At 36.2% G+C, this 20727-nt stretch overlaps 2 protein-coding genes across 2 annotated transcripts; one reads left to right on the plus strand and one right to left on the minus strand.

Annotated features, from left to right (window-relative positions):
- Positions 1-269: 269 nt before the first annotated feature.
- On the minus strand, positions 270-2664 carry LOC110230116. The gene is made up of 5 exons (XM_021032109.1): positions 2397-2664; positions 1456-1971; positions 1270-1404; positions 1110-1180; positions 270-968 (listed from the first exon to the last, which is right to left on the minus strand). Exons 1-5 carry the CDS (start codon positions 2662-2664, stop codon positions 270-272), a joined length of 1689 nt encoding a protein of 562 aa, XP_020887768.1.
- Positions 2665-8652: 5988 nt separating this feature from the next.
- Positions 8653-11702, plus strand: LOC9321907. The gene is made up of 2 exons (XM_021033310.1): positions 8653-9684; positions 9795-11702. Exon 2 carries the CDS (start codon positions 9888-9890, stop codon positions 11469-11471), a length of 1584 nt encoding a protein of 527 aa, XP_020888969.1. The 5' UTR covers positions 8653-9684; positions 9795-9887; the 3' UTR covers positions 11472-11702.
- Positions 11703-20727: the final 9025 nt, after the last annotated feature.

The following is a 20727-nucleotide window of genomic DNA, read 5'->3' on the forward strand; positions in this document are numbered from 1 at the left end:
CTAAGCCGAGCTCTATCCTCGCACCCGAGAGACCGAGGAAAAATACTTGTTAAGATTTTTTCTTTAAAAAGGCAAGTGAGCCTGATCAGCTCATCTCTCACAATTCATAAAACCTCTTTGGTGGCTAGGACTTACAAACCTAGAATCGCATCCAAACGTTTTACTTACAAAAATATATATATATACATAATGGTGTTCAGTCACACTAATCAAAAACAAAACATTTCCGTCAAACGGATTAGTCCTCATGGATACAACAAAACAATTCTTTAAGAGCGTTCCTCTGCCTCAGGAGAACCCTCGTGTGGCCGAGAACCTTCGCCTATCTCGAATTGAGAGGGGGAATCTCCAAATACCAAAAAAAATTGTTTCAGATCGAGAGTAGGACGGGAAGCCGAGGATAGCTCGGATTCAACCATAGCGAGTTCGGCAGCAACTTCGCTCCTCTCGCTCTCGAACAAAACTCTTCCAGTCTCTAGTTCCTTAATCAGGTCTAGATTGCTCTTCAGCTCGGCTAGATCGGTTAGAAGTTTAGTCCAGACCTCTTCTTCCTTGGTGAACTTCGTAACAGATTGAATAAGTTGCCTACCGAATCCCCTCATCTCTTCTCGAGCGTTATGTTCGGCTTCAGCGATATCGCGAGCCCTGTTCCTAGTTAAAAGCTCGATCTCTTGATTCGCTTCTTCGAACAAAGCCGTAGTCTCTTCTAGCTCAGCCTCCAAGCGAAGAGCATTAGACCTCGCAGAATCTCTTTCAGCGTTCGCAATTCTGATGTGTTGCTCGTTAGCTGCTAGAGTTTTCTTCATGTTCTCAAAAGATGACTCGAGTGCTTTTGCCCGCTCAAGTCGCTCAGACTGGTTGACTAATCTAAGTTCATCAACCTCCTTCTTAGCCTTTGCGGTCTCTCTCTTCGCTTGGTGAAGAAGGTTCTCATAATGGAAGATCATTCCATTAGTCTCGATAAACACCTTCGGAGTAAAAAAAACGTGTCATTAAGACAAAAAGTTTTTTACCTAAGAAAGAGGGGTTGTCATAATCTAAAAGATCCGAACCTGGGATAGGTAGCAGGCTCGATTGGCGATCATCTGACGGATTTCCGGCCTCTAAACCGAAAAAGGAGGAAGGGACGCCCCTTCCCTGGTTTGGAAACTTCGGAAGATATCTCCAATCTCTTCTCCGCCTACGAAGCAGAGGAGAATAGCAGATTGATAAAATAGCTGCAATCCGTAACAAGTCTTGCTAATGCTCGCTTTCTAAGTAAAAACTTACCTGAAATCGAAGCGGGTAAAGGATTTTGAGTCCTAACACTCAGTCCTTGAGATAGGGGAGCCTCCAGTCTCGGCTCATCGATTTCCTCTGGAACTACTCTGTCTCCCGGAAGAGGGAGCTCAGAGTCTAAAGGTTCTGAAGAGGGAAAAATATAATGCAGAGGGCTAGGGACTCATGGTGGAGAACTTAATCTCACGGTTTTGAGTCTCTCGTTTGATAGAGTATCAGAATCTGAAGCCTTCCTCTTTGTACAAGGAGAGGAAGTTACTTCTCCCTCTTGCTCTTGTTCGGAAGGGCAAATTGCGGTGGCGACTGGAGGGTCGTTAAGAATCTCGGCTCCATGAGTATCCACCTCGATTGACAGGGCCGCTTCTAATGAACCATCATCAACCAAGAGGGTCTTCCTGTGGAAGTTAACAACACTGGAGATTGCGGCTATCCGTTTCTTTCTCCCGATTTCGGATAACTGATCCTTAAGAGCCTTGGTTTCGGCTTGCATTTTTCTTTTATCTCGAGCATTCAGGCTCGAGACGTCCTTCTCTTCGGGAGGAGGATCGAGGGGGTGAGTTTGACCGTCTTTGATGGCGAGCCCCGCTTTATGAATGCGTTGAAGGGTGAAGGGATTCCAATTTGTTTCACCCTCAGAAACGATTCGAAAGAAAGACAAGAAGTCAACAGTTGGGTGGGGGATCGTCTGGTTCCCTGAAACAAAGTGTTGAGTTAAGAATTCTATTTCTTTTACACAATACAGTGGAAAATAATAAAGGTTGGTTTTTTAACCAAGTTTAGCCGACCAATTGGCGAGAAGAAGACCGGAAAGAGCTTGAACGGAATGGGGATTGACTCGGAAAAGAACCAGTATTTCCTCCAAGGCCCATCATTCGAGGGCATTCCGTCGATCAGGTTACAGTCAAGAATAGGGTTCATAGAAAAAATACCCGCTGCTGCGGATTCACGGGCTCAAAATAGCCCTAAGAGTTTGCTAGTGGTGAGGGAAAACCCTGCTTCTGCCGAAACAGTCAGGGTGCTCAGAACGTATCGAAGAAAGTTGGGAGCCATTTGGGGAAAGGCAATCCCTAGATGAAGGAGGTACAAAAGAAGAACTTCCGGTACGGGAAAAAACAAACCGCAACCTTTGAAATAGACTTCGTACGCACAACAGTAACCCTCTCGTACCATTTCCGGAGACTCGTTGGGTCTAGGAAGAGAGAATTCAATTTCCTGAGGGATGTTACAAAGGCGGAGAAGAGCGCCAAGGGAAGCAGGGGTCGACTGAGACCTGAAATGTGGACCAAATTTGTCTCCCCTTTGGGTGAAGACTTCATCCCCTCTGGGAACAGGGATTCCTTGACTGTCATCTTCGTTGTCTGAAACATAGACGGCTGGGGAAGACATTTTTTACTAAGAGATTTCTCTTTTTATGGTTTGGTAAAAGTTCTTATTTAGCCGTCGTTCCATTTAACCTTATTTAGCGGAAAACCGCCTCGAGAATATTGGGAAGTGGGACAGTTTTCCCCGCGGTATTAATATATAATTGGAAAATTAATGATGACGGTTGTCAGGGAAATCAAATCATTTGATTATCCAAGATCGGCGTAATAGCATAAAACATTTGATAATTACTGAATGTTAAAGATCTCGAGTCATTAATTACTGTTTACTTAAGTCTTCCAAGCCGAGCACTCAGCTCGCAAGACTTGGGGGGCTAAATGTTGGGGTCATATCCCACACATTTTTGGTAGGATCTACTTGGATCTGTCCACGTCATTATTATATAATAATCTTCTTGGAATTAAAGATATTTTATTATGAGAATCAAGCTTAACCAGTCGGGAGTTCGATTCGGTTTATTAAAAGAGTTCGACCTTTACCAGTATGGAGTTCGCTCTTATTCAACATAAAGTTCGCATAGAGAAAGGCCAAAGCGAGGAGAATATTGTTCGAGGCTCGCAGTAGCGTCAAGACGCGAGAGTTCGGAGTCAACAAGAAAGAGTTCGGAAGATCCACGCGAAGCGCAAGATAGTTCAAATTCAAGCCGTTTCGGTCAAAATGTAACTTACATGATTAATGCGGATCATTGCGATTATGAGCAGTAAATGACCGCATTGATCATGTTTTCTCTATAAAAATAACCTCAAACGCATGTGTTTGAGGGGACGAATCTCATTACTCATTACTTCTAAGCAATACAATATATTTTTCTCTCTTTACAACTTTTGCAAGGCATTTTGTACCTCGTTTTTGTCAAACTTCTTTACTTCTTTTCTTGGTTGATTTCCTTTTCGAATTCTAATATTCATTTCCTGATTTTACAAGAGTTTTTCTCCACTGAAATACTTAAAGACAATCGAGTGTGAATCCTACATCCACAATACCTGCATTGATTCAAGTTATGGCACCTGTGGGAGAGAGAAAAAAACTTGGTGTTTCAGCCTTCTCCATCTACAGGGTAAAAACAGCTCCACAAAACTATCAAACAGGAGATTGTGGCGTATATTCTGTCAAATTCATAGAGTGTCTGGCCATTGGTATTAGCTTTGAGGGTTTGTGCGATTCAGTCATGTCTGGTATTCGGTTGAAGCTTGCTATAGAGGTTTTTGATGAGGTCCCAGATTCCGGTTGTTTCATCCAAATGTCAGACCCTCGTGATGTTGATACCGTAGGTGTAGAGTTCATCTCCCAGAATGACCCTTCTTTATCTAGAGTTAACATGTAGTGTGTGCCGTGTGCAACTTTACAAGGGTGCATACTTGGAATCTTACCCATTAGAATATGCACCATTGTAATCATGACACTGTTTTTGTTCTACTTTGGTTCTAGTTTTTTGTCATGAAACCTACTTGCCCTTAACAGGGAGAACAAACTAGTATCTATTTGTTAGAGATCTTTCATTCATAATTGAGAAACAAGGTTATTCAAGCTTATTAAGAGATAACATTACAACATAATTATATAGTAAATTTAACTGATAGAGTTTTGAAACATAACAATAGGACAGAGTAGTGTCAATAAAGCGAAACATATAATAACAAGACTTATAATTCAGTTGCTTGTTTAACAAGAGTTTAACACATATTAAGAAACCTAACTGCGTAATTAAAGGCAAAGCAATGGTCGCAAATATCAAAACTTGTAGGATGGACTAACTTGCAAATCAGACCGAGTTGAATTAAATTAAAATGCCGGTAGAAAACCCCAGCACCGGATGCCCCCATTGATTTGATCTGTAGCTCGACCTGATCTACTGTGAGGAAACCTTCGATTAGGTCAGTCACCTTCTCTAGAAAGGCTTCAACGACGTAGCTATCCTCTTCTACTGCTCCACAGCAAAGGAGCATCATCCCAAAGGCGAAGTGTGCGTTTAGGGTTAGTGTAGAGGATTCAGCTAACATATCAAGGGTGTCTTGGGATGGACCATCCTGAGTCAGCCTCTGCAGAGATTCTACAAAGAGTGCCGTGATTTTACCCTTCTCATAGCACTTCATTAAGAATGGCTTAAACATCGAGGTTTCAGATACTAGTTCACCATTGTAGATAAATTCACTTAGATCAGCCTTTACTAAAACCTCCCGTAAGTAAACTGTCTCCTTCATAGTGGGCCCTGCAGCAATGAAAGGACCTAGCAAACGAAAACCTTGTTCACCAATCTGGCTGAGAATGTTAGCTAGAATCGGCGGTGGAATGAGCTCCATTTTTTTCATTTGGGTTTATGTTTGTTTCAAATGCTTTCAACACATCCTCTTTCTTACAACGTAGATAGATGGATAAAAATAAAATCTTTTTTGTGTTGAATTGCAGTGGGTGAGAATAGACGTGAGCAGCTGAGCCATAACTATATCATAAATGCTACCACCTCTGAAATGGAGTGGATACAGGGTCACTATGCTAAACTTACAAATATTCGAATACGAATCAAACTAACCAAAGAAGAAGATGCAGAGGTTCCGAAAGCGGAAATGATGGAGTTCCGACAGGTTTTCTCGGCGCCCAATCGGAAGACTTTTAAAAATTAGGGTAAATGTTTAGATTTCTATGGGCCGGATTAATTGTTTTTAATAAAAGCCCAATAAGACAATACTATTTTAATTCCAAAACGGTCATATATGTACTCACTCAGCTGGTCGTCGTAAGTCTGCTAAAACTTCAACATTAGGTTAATATCTGTCTTCTATATGCAAGTATATAAAAGTAAAGTTGGTTCATATCGCTCTCACTCTTAAAAATTGCTCCAATATTTTCCTTCTCTTCAATCTTTGTCTCTTTTTCAATTATGGATCGATTGTGTGAGAGGGACCCGTGGTATGATGAGATGAAGAACGCTAAGAAAATAATGGATCAACTAGAAGAAGTCGGAATTATGGAAGGAATTCCGGAGAAATGTCCTTGTGGTGGACGCATGCTCGACAAGATCTCTGAGAACGATGGTGACAAAGGGAAGAGATACTATCAATGCAACATGTATAAGGTAAATTCAAGATATAGATAGCATCATTCTTGTTTTAGAATAATTGATCTCGATATAGAATTCTTGTTTTGTAGAATGATGGATTACACATTCGGAAACTTTGGGATAAAGCTATGGTAGAAGAGGTGACTAACTTAAGGGAGGAGGTTGATACCCATGACAAAAATATTCAAAGCTTGGAGTACTATCAACAAGAAATGCGTTGAGAGTTGAAAGGTAATGGTAAAGAGATCCAAAAACTGAAGGAGTTAGTCGCTCATCTAGCAGAGACTTTGTTGTGATTGAGGAATTAATGGGTTTGTTTAAGCTTTTTTTTTAGAGAGTAAGACTTTTTCCATGAAATGTGTTAAGACCAATTGCATTCCCAATGATGTTGTAGTTCTCTGTTTTTTGTAACAATATTTTTTTCTATATTAAGGATTGCTTAACTGAAAACAACAACACAGAGAAAACAAATGTATTCTTACAAATTGGTCCAACGCTAACATTAGAGATATGTTCAAATCATCAAATGTATTAAGTTTTGCAAGATAGTCCATTGTGGCCAATATTTCCACAGTTAGAACAAACATATGCTTTCCTTGGTACTTTGCGCGGTGATGCAACCTCTCAATGACCTTTAATCTGTGACATCTTCGGCCTCCTAGATTGAACCTTAACAAAAAGTGGATTGACAGACTTCCCGGTTACTGAATCAGGTACAGAACACGCCTCATCCTTTGGCATTACAGATTTTTTAAATAACCATTGCGTAAGTATTCTGAGCGATAGTAAGGATAGGACTTTGAAATCCTTGATACATGAGCCGACTCAGCTGCGGCTATCACATGTATGCAAGGCAGTTTGTCGAGGTCAAACATACGACATGTACACTTATTCTGTTTTAAATTAACAACATTCATAGACACCCTACTCCTCACTTCGTATTGATGGAGATCAATCTCCTGAACACTTAGCTTACTAGCGCGAATCACTCGGCACTGTTAGAGGAAAGATACATTAATTAAAATAGATGGATCAAAAAATAAAGGCTAACAGTTTAAAATAAAGTAAGTTATGTTTATGTAATACCTCTAGTGCTTTTTCAACTCCTTTAGTGAGAATGGTTGTCATAAGCGCAGCCTGTTTTCTCCTTGCAGCATACCATCGAGTTAACATCAATCTTATATCGTCTAACAGTTCAACAATAGGATACCTTCTAGCAGGATTTAACACTTTGTTTAATGATTCAGCAATGTTTCTTGTTGTGAAGTTGTATCTATCTCGTGGAAAGTGAACCCTACACCACGTAGTTACATCTGCCCGCACCAAATAGCTGTGCAGGTCTGGATACAAAGCTTTAATAATATCAAAAGATGCATTGAAATCTACTAACCGATAAGCTCTAGCCGCCTTCTTCACTAATCCAAATATTTCACTTCCTCTAAATCTAAGCTTAATGTTTTTGTGTAGATGGTATGTGGAAATCTCTCTGCTAGCTTGTGGATATACGTTCTCTATAGCTTTTGCAATAGATTTATGCCTATCCGAAATAATCGCTAGTTCATGGTCATCTGGAATAACACAGCTTAGTTGTCTAAAGAACCATTTCCAAGATTCATCGTTCTTTGAATCAACAAAAGCAAACGCTAAGTGAAATATATTGAAATTTCCATCTTGTGTGGTAGCTAGTAACAAGGTCCCTATACATTTCCCCTTCAAAAATGTACCATCCACAACAATACCTTTCCTCATAAAAGTAAAGCCATCAATGCTAGCACCAAATGAAATGAAAACATACTTGAATCTATCTAACTCATCTACTTCAAACCTAGTAAGGGTCCCGGAGTTTGCTCTCCTAATCTTGTATAAGTATTCTGGAAGGTCTTTATACCCAGTTTCCAGACTACCTCTAACTAATTCACGTACATACTTGAGTGTACAAAGAACTTTCCAATATCCAACCTAGTAAGATGAAAGTTTATGTCATATAGTTACCAACGCAATACGGGTGTGAGCACTTATATGGAAACCTAGTAAATAGACTTACTTGGATGCCATAACGCAGTTTCAACGACTCAGATACATGATTAGGGAGTACGCCTGGACCTACACCACCAACGAAATTTTTGTAAAGTACTCCAAGTCTATCCTTGGTTGCTTGTCTACAACGGGCGGATCGCTCTGTTACAGAAGACGTATGCTGATTCACATAGACTTTGATGTTAAAATTCCCAGATGCATCAATCGGTGTAGCTCTTACTCTCCAACGACACTCTTTTACCCAACACTTTACAGCAAAAACTAGAGGCATAGACCGAGCAATGACGAAGTCAAATTTTTGTAAGACACTAATTATCTTCATTCGAATCACCAATTGAAATTTCGATTCATATTTTTGCCCAACAGCGATATCAACACCTCCACTAAGTAATTGCACATACTCTTTTGCCGTAATCGACATCCACTTGTCAATTGGAAGGATTTTATTCTCTTCTTTTTTTGGCACATCAACCATTTCTTCATCTTCTTCATCTTTAACCTCTGCTTCCTCTGCATTCTCTTCTTGTTCAACTTCTAAGTTTTCTTCATCATCTTCATCTTCATCATCTGTTTCCTCATCAGAAAACTTATAAGACTTACCGTAATCTTCATCCCCAGAGCTTGCTCCATCACTATCATCGCAACAATCAAACCTGTAACTCTCGTCCTCATCCTCGCTTTTCTGTTCCTCTCCATCTCCATAAGCTTCACCGTCCCTAGAACAAGTATAAATTGGTTGTTTCCCTGCTGCTTTACTCTTGTAATATTGCTCTTCTTTGGACTCTGTTTTCTCAGGTGATACATCCGGGCCAAAAATATAATTTTTAGTTTCATATTCTTCGATTTGGACACAGAGACGCCCCACAGTTTCGGATTTGCATTGCCGGATAAATCCTTCTCACGGAGGAGTATCATCTGGAATCACGAAGAAGTTCATCGTATGCAATTTATAACTAAGCTTAACCTCATAAACCTTTCTATCAAACCCGAAATTCTCGTACACCATTGCCAAAAAATCATCAAACGAACTTCCTGCTTTCGCAGACAGTACCCTGCAACATCTTCTTTCATCTACAATAAATGATCGACGGTTTTTTGCAAATTTCGACTTCCCACATACCAGTAGAATTTCTATCATCTTTCACCAGATGAAACAACAATAGATTTCAGAATAAACAACACTTTTTTGCTAAAATGTTTGCTTCGGGGGAACAAGACAGGTTTCCGGCGTAATAAATCGTTAATGTAAGGGTAAACAAGACTTTCGCTTTTATTAATGTTCGCCCTCTTTAATACTGATCGCTAACAATTCCTTACACCTCTATCACCACATACGTCCAAAAAAACATCCAAACGTGCTAGTTGAGTAAACCGTTACTCTCCCCCGTTATGACAGAATTAAGAAATAACTTTGTCAAAATAATTAACTCTACCATGTTGTAACAGACTTATTATGATTTCTCTGTTACATAACTCTAAATCGCTCTTTTAGTATACCACCATTACATAAAACTCTCCCTCACAAATATATTATTTTACAATGTCACATAACTCTACCACCACATAAAATTAAATCTATCACGGTGTTATATGAGTAAACGTAAAGTCACCATAATCTGTCAGAGGACTCTATTTAACAAATAACTCTGCTCCCACCAAACATATCTCTATTTGTAAACTCTATCAATTATTAACTTTAGTAAACTATCGTTATTTTATTTCTCTCGATTAAATCTAATAATTTATTTAATTCTGCAGTCACTACAGCGACAGACTTTTGTTGGCGCGAGACATTTTTGCGTGTAAAATACATTTTCTCTCACTGACGTGGCAGCATTTTTAAATGGCAGATCGTAATTATGTTTCGCACACAACATCAAACAAAGGATTCTGCCTTTAACGAGCAACAAATCGTAGAACACATATCAGTAATAAACGCACTTTTTGTGCTGTTTGAATAACTCACCCTTAATTAATTTATTAAATCTGCGGAAACTATTTCATTTTATTCAACAGCCAAACATTTGCATATTTGCAGGGACGAAGAAAAGTGGAATCGTGTCTACCAAGAATCAAGAAACAAGAGCAGAGGGAGGCGATGGAGGCGATTTGAGGGTGTTAAGTCCCAACGATGAGTGGTTTTGATCGGAGGTTCTCGAAGCGGTTATTCTTGATATCTCAATGGTTCTTCAGTGGTCGGATCTATGTTTATCAGTTGAATCTTATGGCTATTGGGTCGTTTCTCATGTTTTTTGGGTCGATCTCGGAGCTGCTTGGTATTCTTTGTTCAGGATCTATGAGGAGAGGTTTTGATCGGCGGTTCTCGAAATGGTTAAGCTTGGTTTCTCAATGGTGTTTCAGTGGTCGGATCTATGTTTATGGGTTGAATCTTATGATTGTTGGGTCGATTCTCATGGCTTTTGGGTCAATCTCGGAGCTGCTCGTTGTTTTTTATTCAGGATCTATGAGGAGAGTCAGTTTCAATTGCTTAGTGTTATGGGAAGAAGCAAAAGTTTCGGTTAATTTTTGTTTCGGACTCAAGCTTTATAGGATGGGTTCTGTCTTGGAGAGGAACATGGAGAGTTACAGGTGTGGTTTGGTACTTTGTCGTGGTGATTTGCAACTTCCTTTCTCAATGGAAGCTGCAAGAATCTCAATTTCGGAGACAGAGAGAGAAGTTCCGTGGAACCCAACAATGAGTAGGCAAGATCTGGTTGTTTTTTGTTTGGATTTCGGGTTACTACGGTTGTTATTGGTATCGGTGTATGGATTGGAGTCTCAATTCAAGGTAGGGTTGAGCATATCTCATTTCGTTTTGGTTGCTTTCATGGGCGATTTACAGTGTTTGTTCATAACAAAAGAAGAGGGGTTCTCAATTTTGGAGTTTAGGAGGATAGATCTCAGTTTCTATCTCTCTATTGGTTCACAGAGCTGGAGTTTTGAGGTATTAATTTCGATTTGGGAGAAGGATTTCACATCTCTTGCAAGCTGTACGGGTATTTTTTTAGTCCCTAAGACGAGATTTGGAAAGTGTCTATTCGGTAATTGGTTTTGGAGAAGGCGAATCGTGGTTGATACTCTTTTTGATCGGCAGAATGATTTATCTTTCTCCTTTTTTCAAAATATGGAAACAAAAGATCAGATTTTTTCCTTCTCATATAACGAGTGGGCAATAAGCTTAGAGAATAATTCATCGTTGATGAGGGAATATTTAACTAATGATTTTGGTATTTGGGAATCATCTTGGGTATGGTTTTCATGGGCATATAATTTGGTACTTTATGTGGTGGTTAAGCAAAAACAAGTTTGTAACGCTCTGTGTAAAGAGGCTTGCACTGATTTGGTGTCAGAGGCTGAAACGGAACCTATGTTTGCATTAGCAGGGCAAGAAAAAGTCTCCGACACAATGTGGGCTTCGACGTTGGAGATAATGATGTTTTTGTTCACATATTATAGGATATACTTTAATTTGGAATCTTGGTTTTTAATGTGGAAACAAAAGTATAATAATAATAACAAACGGTTTTACTACGGTTTGATTTTTTGTTTTTCATGGTTGTTTGTGGATATTATAAGGAGAAGAATATCTAGAGTCAATTGTGATTGGAGTTTTATAAGAAATAATCAAAAGAATGAAGATCATAACCCGAACTATGGTACGGTAAAGGACTTCACGGGTGGACGCAACCCACCAATACACAAGGTTGATAAATGAAGGTTTTGAGTTGGAATTGTCAAGGACTTGGGAATAAGGCAATTATCGGTTATCTTAGGGATATATGGAAACAACACCGGCCAGACTTTTTATTTCTTTCGGAAACAAAACAACCTTCTTGGTTCATGGAAAAATTTATCGGTCATTTTGGTTACAAAAATTTAAAAACGGTTGATCCTATTGGTTGTAGTGGCGGTTTAGCCCTTTATTATAATAATGATTTTAATGCTTCAATTATTTATGAAAGTAATCGGTTAATTGATGTTGAAGCGGTGATAAAAGGAAAAACAATACATCTTACTTTCGTTTATGGTGATCCGGTTCCGAAAAACAGAGATCAAGTTTGGGAACGGTTAACACGGATTGGTTTGATTAGAGACACACCCTGGTTCTTAATAGGAGATTTTAATGAATTAACCGGAAATCACGAGAAAAGAGGTGGTAATTTAAGACATGCATCTTCTTTTATCCCTTTTAATTTAATGATTCAAAATTGTGGTCTTTTGGAGTTCCCATATATCGGAGATTGGTTATCATGGCGGGGTTGGCGGGATAAGAAACCAATACGGTGTCGGTTGGATAGAGCTTTAGCAAACGAAGATTGGCATGAATTATTTTGCAATTCTTTTGTTGAATATTTACCAATGGTAGCTTCCGACCATTCACCGGTGGTAGCTACCCTCATGGATAAGGTCCCACGTGGGAAAAGAAATTTCAGGTTTGATAAAAGATGGATTGGGAAGGAAGGATTACTCGAGGCAATTTCAAATGGTTGGAATTCTGACTCTGATTTAGGAGAAGGAAAATTTGTGGAAAAATTGACTAATTGTAGGCGGGCTATTTCGCAGTGGATGAAAGATTTAACTCCTTTTGGGCGGCAAACAATTGAGGAACTAAAATCGGAATTACTTATGGCACAAAGAGATGATAGGAGACCACGTGAGGAGATTACAGAATTAACTTTGCGGTTGAAAGAGGCTTATCGAGATGAGGAACTGTATTGGCATCAGAAAAGCAGAAGCTTTTGGATGAAACTAGGGGATAATAATTCAAAGTATTTTCATGCTTTAACAAAACAAAGACGGGCAAGGAACCAAATAACGGGGTTACATGATGAAAACGGAATTTGGTCTGCAGAGGATAAAGATATTCAAAATATAGCGGTAACTTATTTTAAGGAATTGTTTACTACAACTAAGCCTAAGGCTTTTGAAGAATCCTTGGCAGAAGTTCAAACTCTGATTACGGATCAGCTTAACAATTTTCTAACGGCACCCGTAACGGAATGTGAGGTGAAAACAGCTCTGTTTTATGATGCATCCGGAAAAAGCGCCAGGACCTGATGGAATGACAGCTTTATTATTCCAAAAGGCTTGGGTTACTATTAAAATAGACCTTTTATTTCTGGTCAATTCCTTTTTAGAGGATGAAATTTTTGATAAACGGTTAAATACGACTAATATTTGTCTGATTCCAAAAACGGAAAGACCGACACGGATGACGGAATTACGGCCTATCAGTCTTTGCAATGTTGGGTATAAAATTATATCGAAGATTCTTTGCCAAAGACTTAAGACGGTGCTACCAAAACTGATTTCGGAAACACAATCGGCTTTTGTAGAAGGACGATTGATTTCAGATAATATTCTCATTGCACAAGAGATGTTCCATGGGTTGAGAACTAACCCATCATGTAAAGGAAAATTCATGGCCATTAAAACGGATATGAGTAAAGCTTATGATAGGGTGGAATGGATTTTCATAGAGAAGGTTTTAAGAAAATTGGGTTTCAGTGAAAAATGGACTAAATGGATAATGTGGTGTATTACAACGGTCCAATATAGAGTTCCCCTTAATGGACAACCTAAAGGACTAATAATACCAGAGAGGGGTTTACGACAAGGAGACCCGCTCTCTCCTTATTTATTCATCCTATGCACAAAAGTGCTAATTACGAACATTCGGAAAGCTGAACGGAAAAAATTAATTACAGGTATCAAAGTAGCTAATGCAAGTCCTTCGGTTTCACATCTGTTATTTGCGGATGATAGCTTGTTTTTTTGCAAGGCTAATAAAGACCAGTGTGGGGTAATTTTAGGGATTTTAAAGAAGTATGAAGCGGTCTCGGGACAGCAGATTAATTTTTTAAAATCCTCGATTCAGTTTGGACATAAGGTAGATGATGAAATTAAGGAAGAAATCAAATCTACCTTAGGTATCACTAATATCGGTGGAATGGGTTTTTATCTTGGATTGGCTGAGAGTTTGGGGGGCTCGAAGACAAAAATCTTCTCTTTTGTCAGAGATAGACTACAAACAAGGATTAACGGATGGTCGGCAAAATTTTTATCAAAAGAGGGAAAAGAAGTGATGATAAAATCGGTAGCTGCAGCATTACCAACCTATGTTATGTCTTGCTTCAGATTGCCAAAAACAATCACTTCTAAACTTACTAGTGCGGTTGCTAATTTTTGGTGGAGCTCAAATGGTGATTCTAGAGGTATGCATTGGATTGCTTGGAATAAATTGTGCAATAGCAAATCGGAAGGGGGATTAGGATTTCGGAACGTTGACGATTTTAATTCAGCTTTACTAGCAAAACAATTATGGCGGTTGATCACGGTTCCGAAGTCTCTTTTCGCAAAGGTGTTTAAAGGACGGTATTTTAGGAAATCCAATCCTTTGGAAAATATAAAATCATATTCTCCATCATATGGATGGCGAAGTATATGTTCAGCTAGATCTCTGGTTAATAAAGGACTTATTAAAAGAGTCGGATCTGGGACATCCATCTCGGTTTGGGAGGATCCCTGGATTCCAGCTCAATTCCCGAGACTAGCAAAAAGTAATGGTTCAGTTGCTGACCCATCTTTAAAAGTTAACGATCTTATAGATAGTCGGTCGAATTTTTGGAATATTGATCTCTTAAAAGCGATCTTTGATCCAGAAGATGTCGCGCTAGTAAGCGCCATACATGTGGGTGTGCAAACAAAGGAAGATTCTTTGGGTTGGCATTTTACAAAATCTGGAAAATATACAGTCAAATCGGGATATCATACCATACAGATAGAAAAGTCGGAGACCAATTTACCTGTTTTTGGCCCTGACATCAACCTACTAAAAGCACATTCTTGGAAAGTACAGTGTCCACCTAAGATACGCCATTTCTTGTGGCAAATCTTAACGGGTTGTGTACCGGTTACGGAAAATTTGCGAAAAAGAGGAATTGATTGTGACACGGGATGTGCCAGATGTGGCGCAGTAGAGGAAACAGTCAATCATACACTTTTTCAGTGCCACCCTGCACGGCAGATTTGGGCGCTTTCACAGATTCCTACGGCTGTAGGGATTTTTCCTACAAAATCTAATTTTGCGAATTTGGATCATTTGTTTTGGAGAATACCTTCAGAATTTGATTCATCAGCCTTCCCATAGATTATTTGGTATATTTGGAAAGCAAGGAATGAAAATATATTTGAAAATATAGATAAAGACCCAATAGAGGTATTACGATTAGCGGAAAAAGAGGCACAATTGTGGCAATCAGCTCAAATTGAGCTCCTTAATGAAAATCATGGTTCTATGGACTTGGTGACTCGAACTCGAGTGAGAGATGCTTTACTTGAGTCGAATTATTCAGGATACCGTTGTTTTGTGGATGGATCATGGAAAGAAAGTGATAAGTTTTCTGGTACAGGATGGTTCTGTACATCGTCAAATGGAGAACCGCCAACCATGGGAGCTGCGAACCTCCGTAGAAGTTTATCTCCACTACATGCCGAAGTCGAAGCCCTTCTCTGGGCAATGAAGTGTATGATTGGTGCAGATCATCAAGAGGTAGCGTTCTTTACAGACTGTTCAGACCTAGTGAAGATGGTGTCTTCTCCAACCGAATGGCCGGCGTTTTCAGTGTATCTGGACGAATTTCAGACCGACAAGGAGGAGTTTTCATCTTTTTCTTTATCTTTAATTTCTCGTAGGGGTAATGTTAAAGCGGATAATCTGGCACGAAAAGTTCGTACAGAACCGCTTCATATCACATATATAAACAACATTCCTCAGGAATGGCTTTTTTGAGCTTTAATTAATTTCGGATGAAAAAAAAAAAGAAGAAAAGTGGAATTTTACTTTAATTATATTAAATAGTGTGAACTATAAGACAAAAAACTTCAGTTCAATAATGCACAATTACATAAACTACTTAATGATAGGAGTTGGTCTTATTAATTAATATTAACATATTAATTTTGTTTTATTAAAAATATTGTAGTTGTATTTAATATATGACTTTGGGACCGTTAATTATTGACTAAAGTGAGTGGAATCCAATCAAAATATCCATTACAATAATGCATATGATTTGCCTTTAAAGTGATTAAATCTGGAAGAAAATAATTAGACAAACGAATTGAGTAAAGAATAAAAGTAAAGCATATACCACTAAACATATAAAGAACAACATGGCGACTTGGCAAGCAAAAAAGACATACCAGTAACTGTCCAAACAGTTTAAAATAAACAAATATGACAAAGAAGAAAATATAAATATATGGTATATAAAGAAAGTAAAGAAGATGTTCTTGCAAATTGTACTTAGAATTATAATTTGTTATAAAGAAAATATAATAATTTATAGAGTGTGATGGATTAGATGCCGACAGTAAGACATCTTATCACTTAATTAAGAGCCTACGTATCCATTTTTTTTTTTTTTACTTTAGCATTATTTCTATCAATCGTTTAGATAAAAATGTGACGATTAAGCTTTATAGTGCTACCTACTACAGTTCAGATTAAAGGTATCGAAGTAATAAACTATATACTCAGAAGCTAGCTTCGATTGTTTCGGTTTCTAGTGAATTGGAAAATATGTTTTTAATTCAGTGAGTTAGCTAAGCTAAGCTAAATTTAGTTAATGCAGTTTAATTTTCTAAGATTACATGAGTTAATATGAGAATGGTTATGGTTGTATAGCTTAGAAAAATAAATATGGTTAATTAAACATGCATTTACAGTATAAAAAATATACTATATGAGCATTTTATTTAGTTAAGAAGAACTTCTTCCTTACTACATAAATTCAAAAGGAATGGGTGGAATAAATTAATCCTCGTTCTTCTATTTTCACTTTATTCATTTTTATTCCACTAGTTCACCTGATAACACTTATTATTCAGATTTTGTACAGTTTTTATGGATTAGTGAACTAATTTATATTTAACTAAAAGCATTAGATAGTTTTTCTTTTTTAAGAACAAGAATAAATTAGTTTATGTTTAAACAATAATATATGATTACCTCTTGTAATTCATACACATATATATGATTTTATTTCATAACATTTTATATCAAAGTTAAGCGTTAGACCAGCGAGAGTTTTGCAAACGTTTTGAGTATTGAATATAAAGATTCATTAACCTCTTGAAGTTGTTTTAAAGGTAAAATCCAGTATCAAAATATATATGAATCATTAAGATCTTGTTAAAATATTAGATAAAGCCCAATATCTCATTTTTCTTTAATTCTAGATTGCATATAACATCCAATCCTTTCTCCACCAATTAATCATTATCTCAAAAATATATAATATGAAAGCATTACAAATAATGTGAATCGACCCAATAACCTACTTTGCTACTACTTCCTCTAACATCATGACTATTTAAAATGTGGTCCAGTACCACATTATTAACTCATCAACCAAACAAGATTTGCTTATCAATTATATGCTCCGTATATTTAGCTATCTTATGAAAAGTTTTTGACCTTAACAAATTTACAAAAGCTAAATGGTCATAAAATAAGATATCCATCAAGCAACTAGAGTATTATAGATGAAACGAATTCTTGTTATATATATATATATATAAATATATATATATGTAATATATATATATATATGTAATATATAGACAGATCTAGAGATCATAGATCTAAACCATTTTCATGAGACAACCATCACAATCTTCCCATACCAATATTATTAAATTATACAAAAGTAATAGATCCCATTTCAAAAACAGATTTATAAGTAATATATTCAGAAACATCGATTAGACCCGTATAAAGAAATTAGGGTTTTTCCAACAATGAATCAAACTAACAAAACTTATTTAGAGATCGGAATCTTGAATCTACTTACCTATAAAGTTGATAGTCATAACAATAACAAAGAGAATAAAACAAAAACACGTAAATGAAAGATCTGTGATAAGATCTGATTAATAGAGTCATGCGTGCATATATGAAAGAAATTTAGAAAATTCTTTGACTCTGTCCGTATCTTCCCACAGCTTTATTGAACCGCAAATCAATCGAGCAGAGATGTGAACAAAAACACTATTTTATGCGTAAGACATATATATAAAAAAAACAAATCTGAAGAAGTTTTGCAGTTCAAGAAAGCTGTGGAAGAATACAGAGAGGGTCACGTAGAGTAGACGAAACCCTAATTGAGGAAGAGGGAGAGAGGGGCAAAACGGTAATTTGGAGAAATAGAGAAGTTGAAGTTGTGAGAAGGAAGATACTCGATAGAAAGATATTTATAGGAGACAAGGGAAGAGAAGGGTCATTCTTTTACAGCACCAATCCCGAGGAGAATATTGGCCCTTTTTTTTCTGCTTTAACAAATATTTGTATTCATAAGTAATTTAATATTTATTTATTTTTTAGTTACATTTGCATGTGTGGTATTTGTCTAGTCCGAGTCAGTTTTTCATAATATGGTTTTATTCGATATTATGTGAAATAATATAATGTAATGACATATAATAATTCATAGAAAAAGAAAATCCTTGCCATGTAATTAATAATGTAGTTGATGACACCTCTAACAATTATAAATATTTTAAATTCAAAATATCATTTCTAATCTCAAACAGACTAGTTAATTTTTTTAGTGCATTATTAATTATAATATTTAAAAACATATTTGATGTAAATGAAATAAATATATATTATTCAAATAAGAAAGATGACTAGATAGTAAATACAATAATTAACATAATATGTTTTCTTTAAAAAAAAAAAAACAGAATATTTTTTTAATCAATGGCCATGGATGAATTAACTGGTACTCCCACTATTCCAAAATATAGGATGTTTAAGTTAAAAGCACACATTTTAAAAAAATTAATTTTCTCATAAAAACAATCATTTAATATTTAATTTTAAAAAATCTAACCAATGATATAAAAGACTTCAGAATACAAATGGTCATAAAACATCAAATGTATTTAAAAGTTCATTAGAAATTTGTGAAACATCTTATATTTTGAAACAAAAAAAAATCTTCAAAACATCCTATTTTTTTTAATAGAGGGAGTAGTATTTTTTTTTTTTTTTGAAAGTTTGTACTCAAATTACTAGTTAATGTATAATACATACCAAATACTCCTATTGTACAAGAATAATTAATATTGGTTCGATTATGAAATCAAATAACTAGGGAATCAGCAAAATAAATGAAATATATTGTTATGACAATGACTGTAAAGAAAAATCGTCAATACAGATATTTGTGTTGAAGATTACAACTAATCAGACAATTGGGTGGAGGAAATTTGCTTCTTTTGGTCTCATGACCACTATATTCACAAGTGCTTCTTGTAATCAGGTAACATGACTTCCCCAACACAAGTGTCAATTACCCAAACAAAAGGTGACTTTATCCATCTAGTTTTTCTCTTTGCACAAAAAAAAAAAAAAAAAAAAAAAAAAAAAAAAAAAAAAAATCCATCGTTTTTCTACGTTTTGTAGAGTTGATCTTAAACTCCCCTCGAGAGTCCCTAGAAACGGAACGGTAACGCTAAGAAATTAAACAAAATAATTCGCCTAGTATTTAGACACTAGAGATTTGTAATTAGACACTAGAGCTTTGTCCCCCAGATATTAATCGTTCTTGTTTTCACTAATGTCGAAAAGAAGATGGTGTCTTTGCTATTGATCCTTGGTTTTTCTGGTAGTCCCATGTCCAAGCTTTTAATCTTCATAATCTTTCCCACTGTATCCCGGCATTCATCTTTGCCAAAACACCTTGTATTGTTCTAGGTGTGTTTCTTTGTGGTTGCTAGTAAGTAGTGGGTGTACTTCGTATGCTATGAGATTTTGACATTTTAGAAAATAATATGATTTTTGAATTGTCTTGTTTTTCAAATTGATTTTGTGATTTTGTTTCATGAAGAGTAGTCACTCACTTTGCAGATGGCATTTTTAGGACATATTGTTTGGTCAAAATTCTATCCTTTTATAGAAAAAATAAACTTTTCCCTGATACAAGTTATGAATCGTATACATATGTGCTTTTTTTTTGCTGGTAGGGTAAATTGGTACATAGTTTCTGAAATGAATAATATAGGCAATCACAAAACTATAAACATGAGAAATCATGTCAGGATTATCTTAATTAATTCATTAAAAATAAATATTACCTTAGAAATATTTTTAGTTTGGTTTCTCATATATTTCTTAATAAATATTACCATTCAATTTTACTCTTAAATAAAGAAATTCTTCAAGCAAATGAATTATTAAATAAAACAAAAAAAACATTTATAAATATTTTTTGTTTTATTATGCATCTTATCATATTCAAACTTAGATAGTAATACGATAATAACATTAGTATGAAATAATGAATTAGTATTTATGTCTTGATTAAAAACATTTTAAAAAGTTTATCGACCAAAATTTGTTATAAGCGATGTTAATGTTTACAGTACTAAAGAAAAAGAAAATGTTGGGACGAGAAAAAAGAGAACATGGAGGCATGTGGGTGGTGGGGACAGTGTAGTAGGAAAAGAAGGTTACAGCCCGTCTTTGCCGGGACGGAGGTCTCTTTGTCTACCCTTCTTCTCCGGACTCTCTCATTATTCTATTATTATTTTATTATGTTTTGGCTTTTCACAAAAAGTTAAGTGATCTTTGCTTGGATCGATTATTTACGATCACAAAGCTTCAAGCTTGTTGTATCTCGTAGACTTTTCTATGCATCTGAGTTTTCATGCTTTAGGGGCTATTTTAAAATATCCAATAATGCTTGAATTTTGCAACATAAACCTTTTTACATAGGTTGAACAAGTACCCAAAAAAATATATATTCCCTCTGTTCCTAATAGTTTGATGTTTTGGAGTTTCCACACATATTAAGAATTCAATCATTATTTAATCATTTTCACATTGTTTTTAATCAAAAATAATTTTAATAATTATCAACCAATAGTAGTCTAAAAAAGTTAATGATTTATAATCATTGTAC

The sequence above is a fragment of the Arabidopsis lyrata genome (assembly GCF_000004255.2).
Source record: "Arabidopsis lyrata subsp. lyrata unplaced genomic scaffold ARALYscaffold_3, whole genome shotgun sequence".
Lineage (NCBI taxonomy): Eukaryota > Viridiplantae > Streptophyta > Magnoliopsida > Brassicales > Brassicaceae > Arabidopsis > Arabidopsis lyrata.

Bases quoted from the DNA above. Each gene is read 5' to 3' on its own strand.
- LOC9321907 (XM_021033310.1), top strand. From the start codon at position 9,888: ATGAGTGGTTTTGATCGGAGGTTCTCGAAGCGGTTATTCTTGATATCT.
- LOC110230116 (XM_021032109.1), bottom strand. From the start codon at position 2,664: ATGTCTTCCCCAGCCGTCTATGTTTCAGACAACGAAGATGACAGTCAA. The intron at 1,405-1,455 runs GTTCTCCACCAT...TTCCCTCTTCAG, and splicing joins ACTCAAAACCGTGAGATTAA to AACCTTTAGACTCTGAGCTC. The intron at 1,181-1,269 runs GTAAGTTTTTAC...TCTGCTTCGTAG, and splicing joins TTTACCCGCTTCGATTTCAG to GCGGAGAAGAGATTGGAGAT.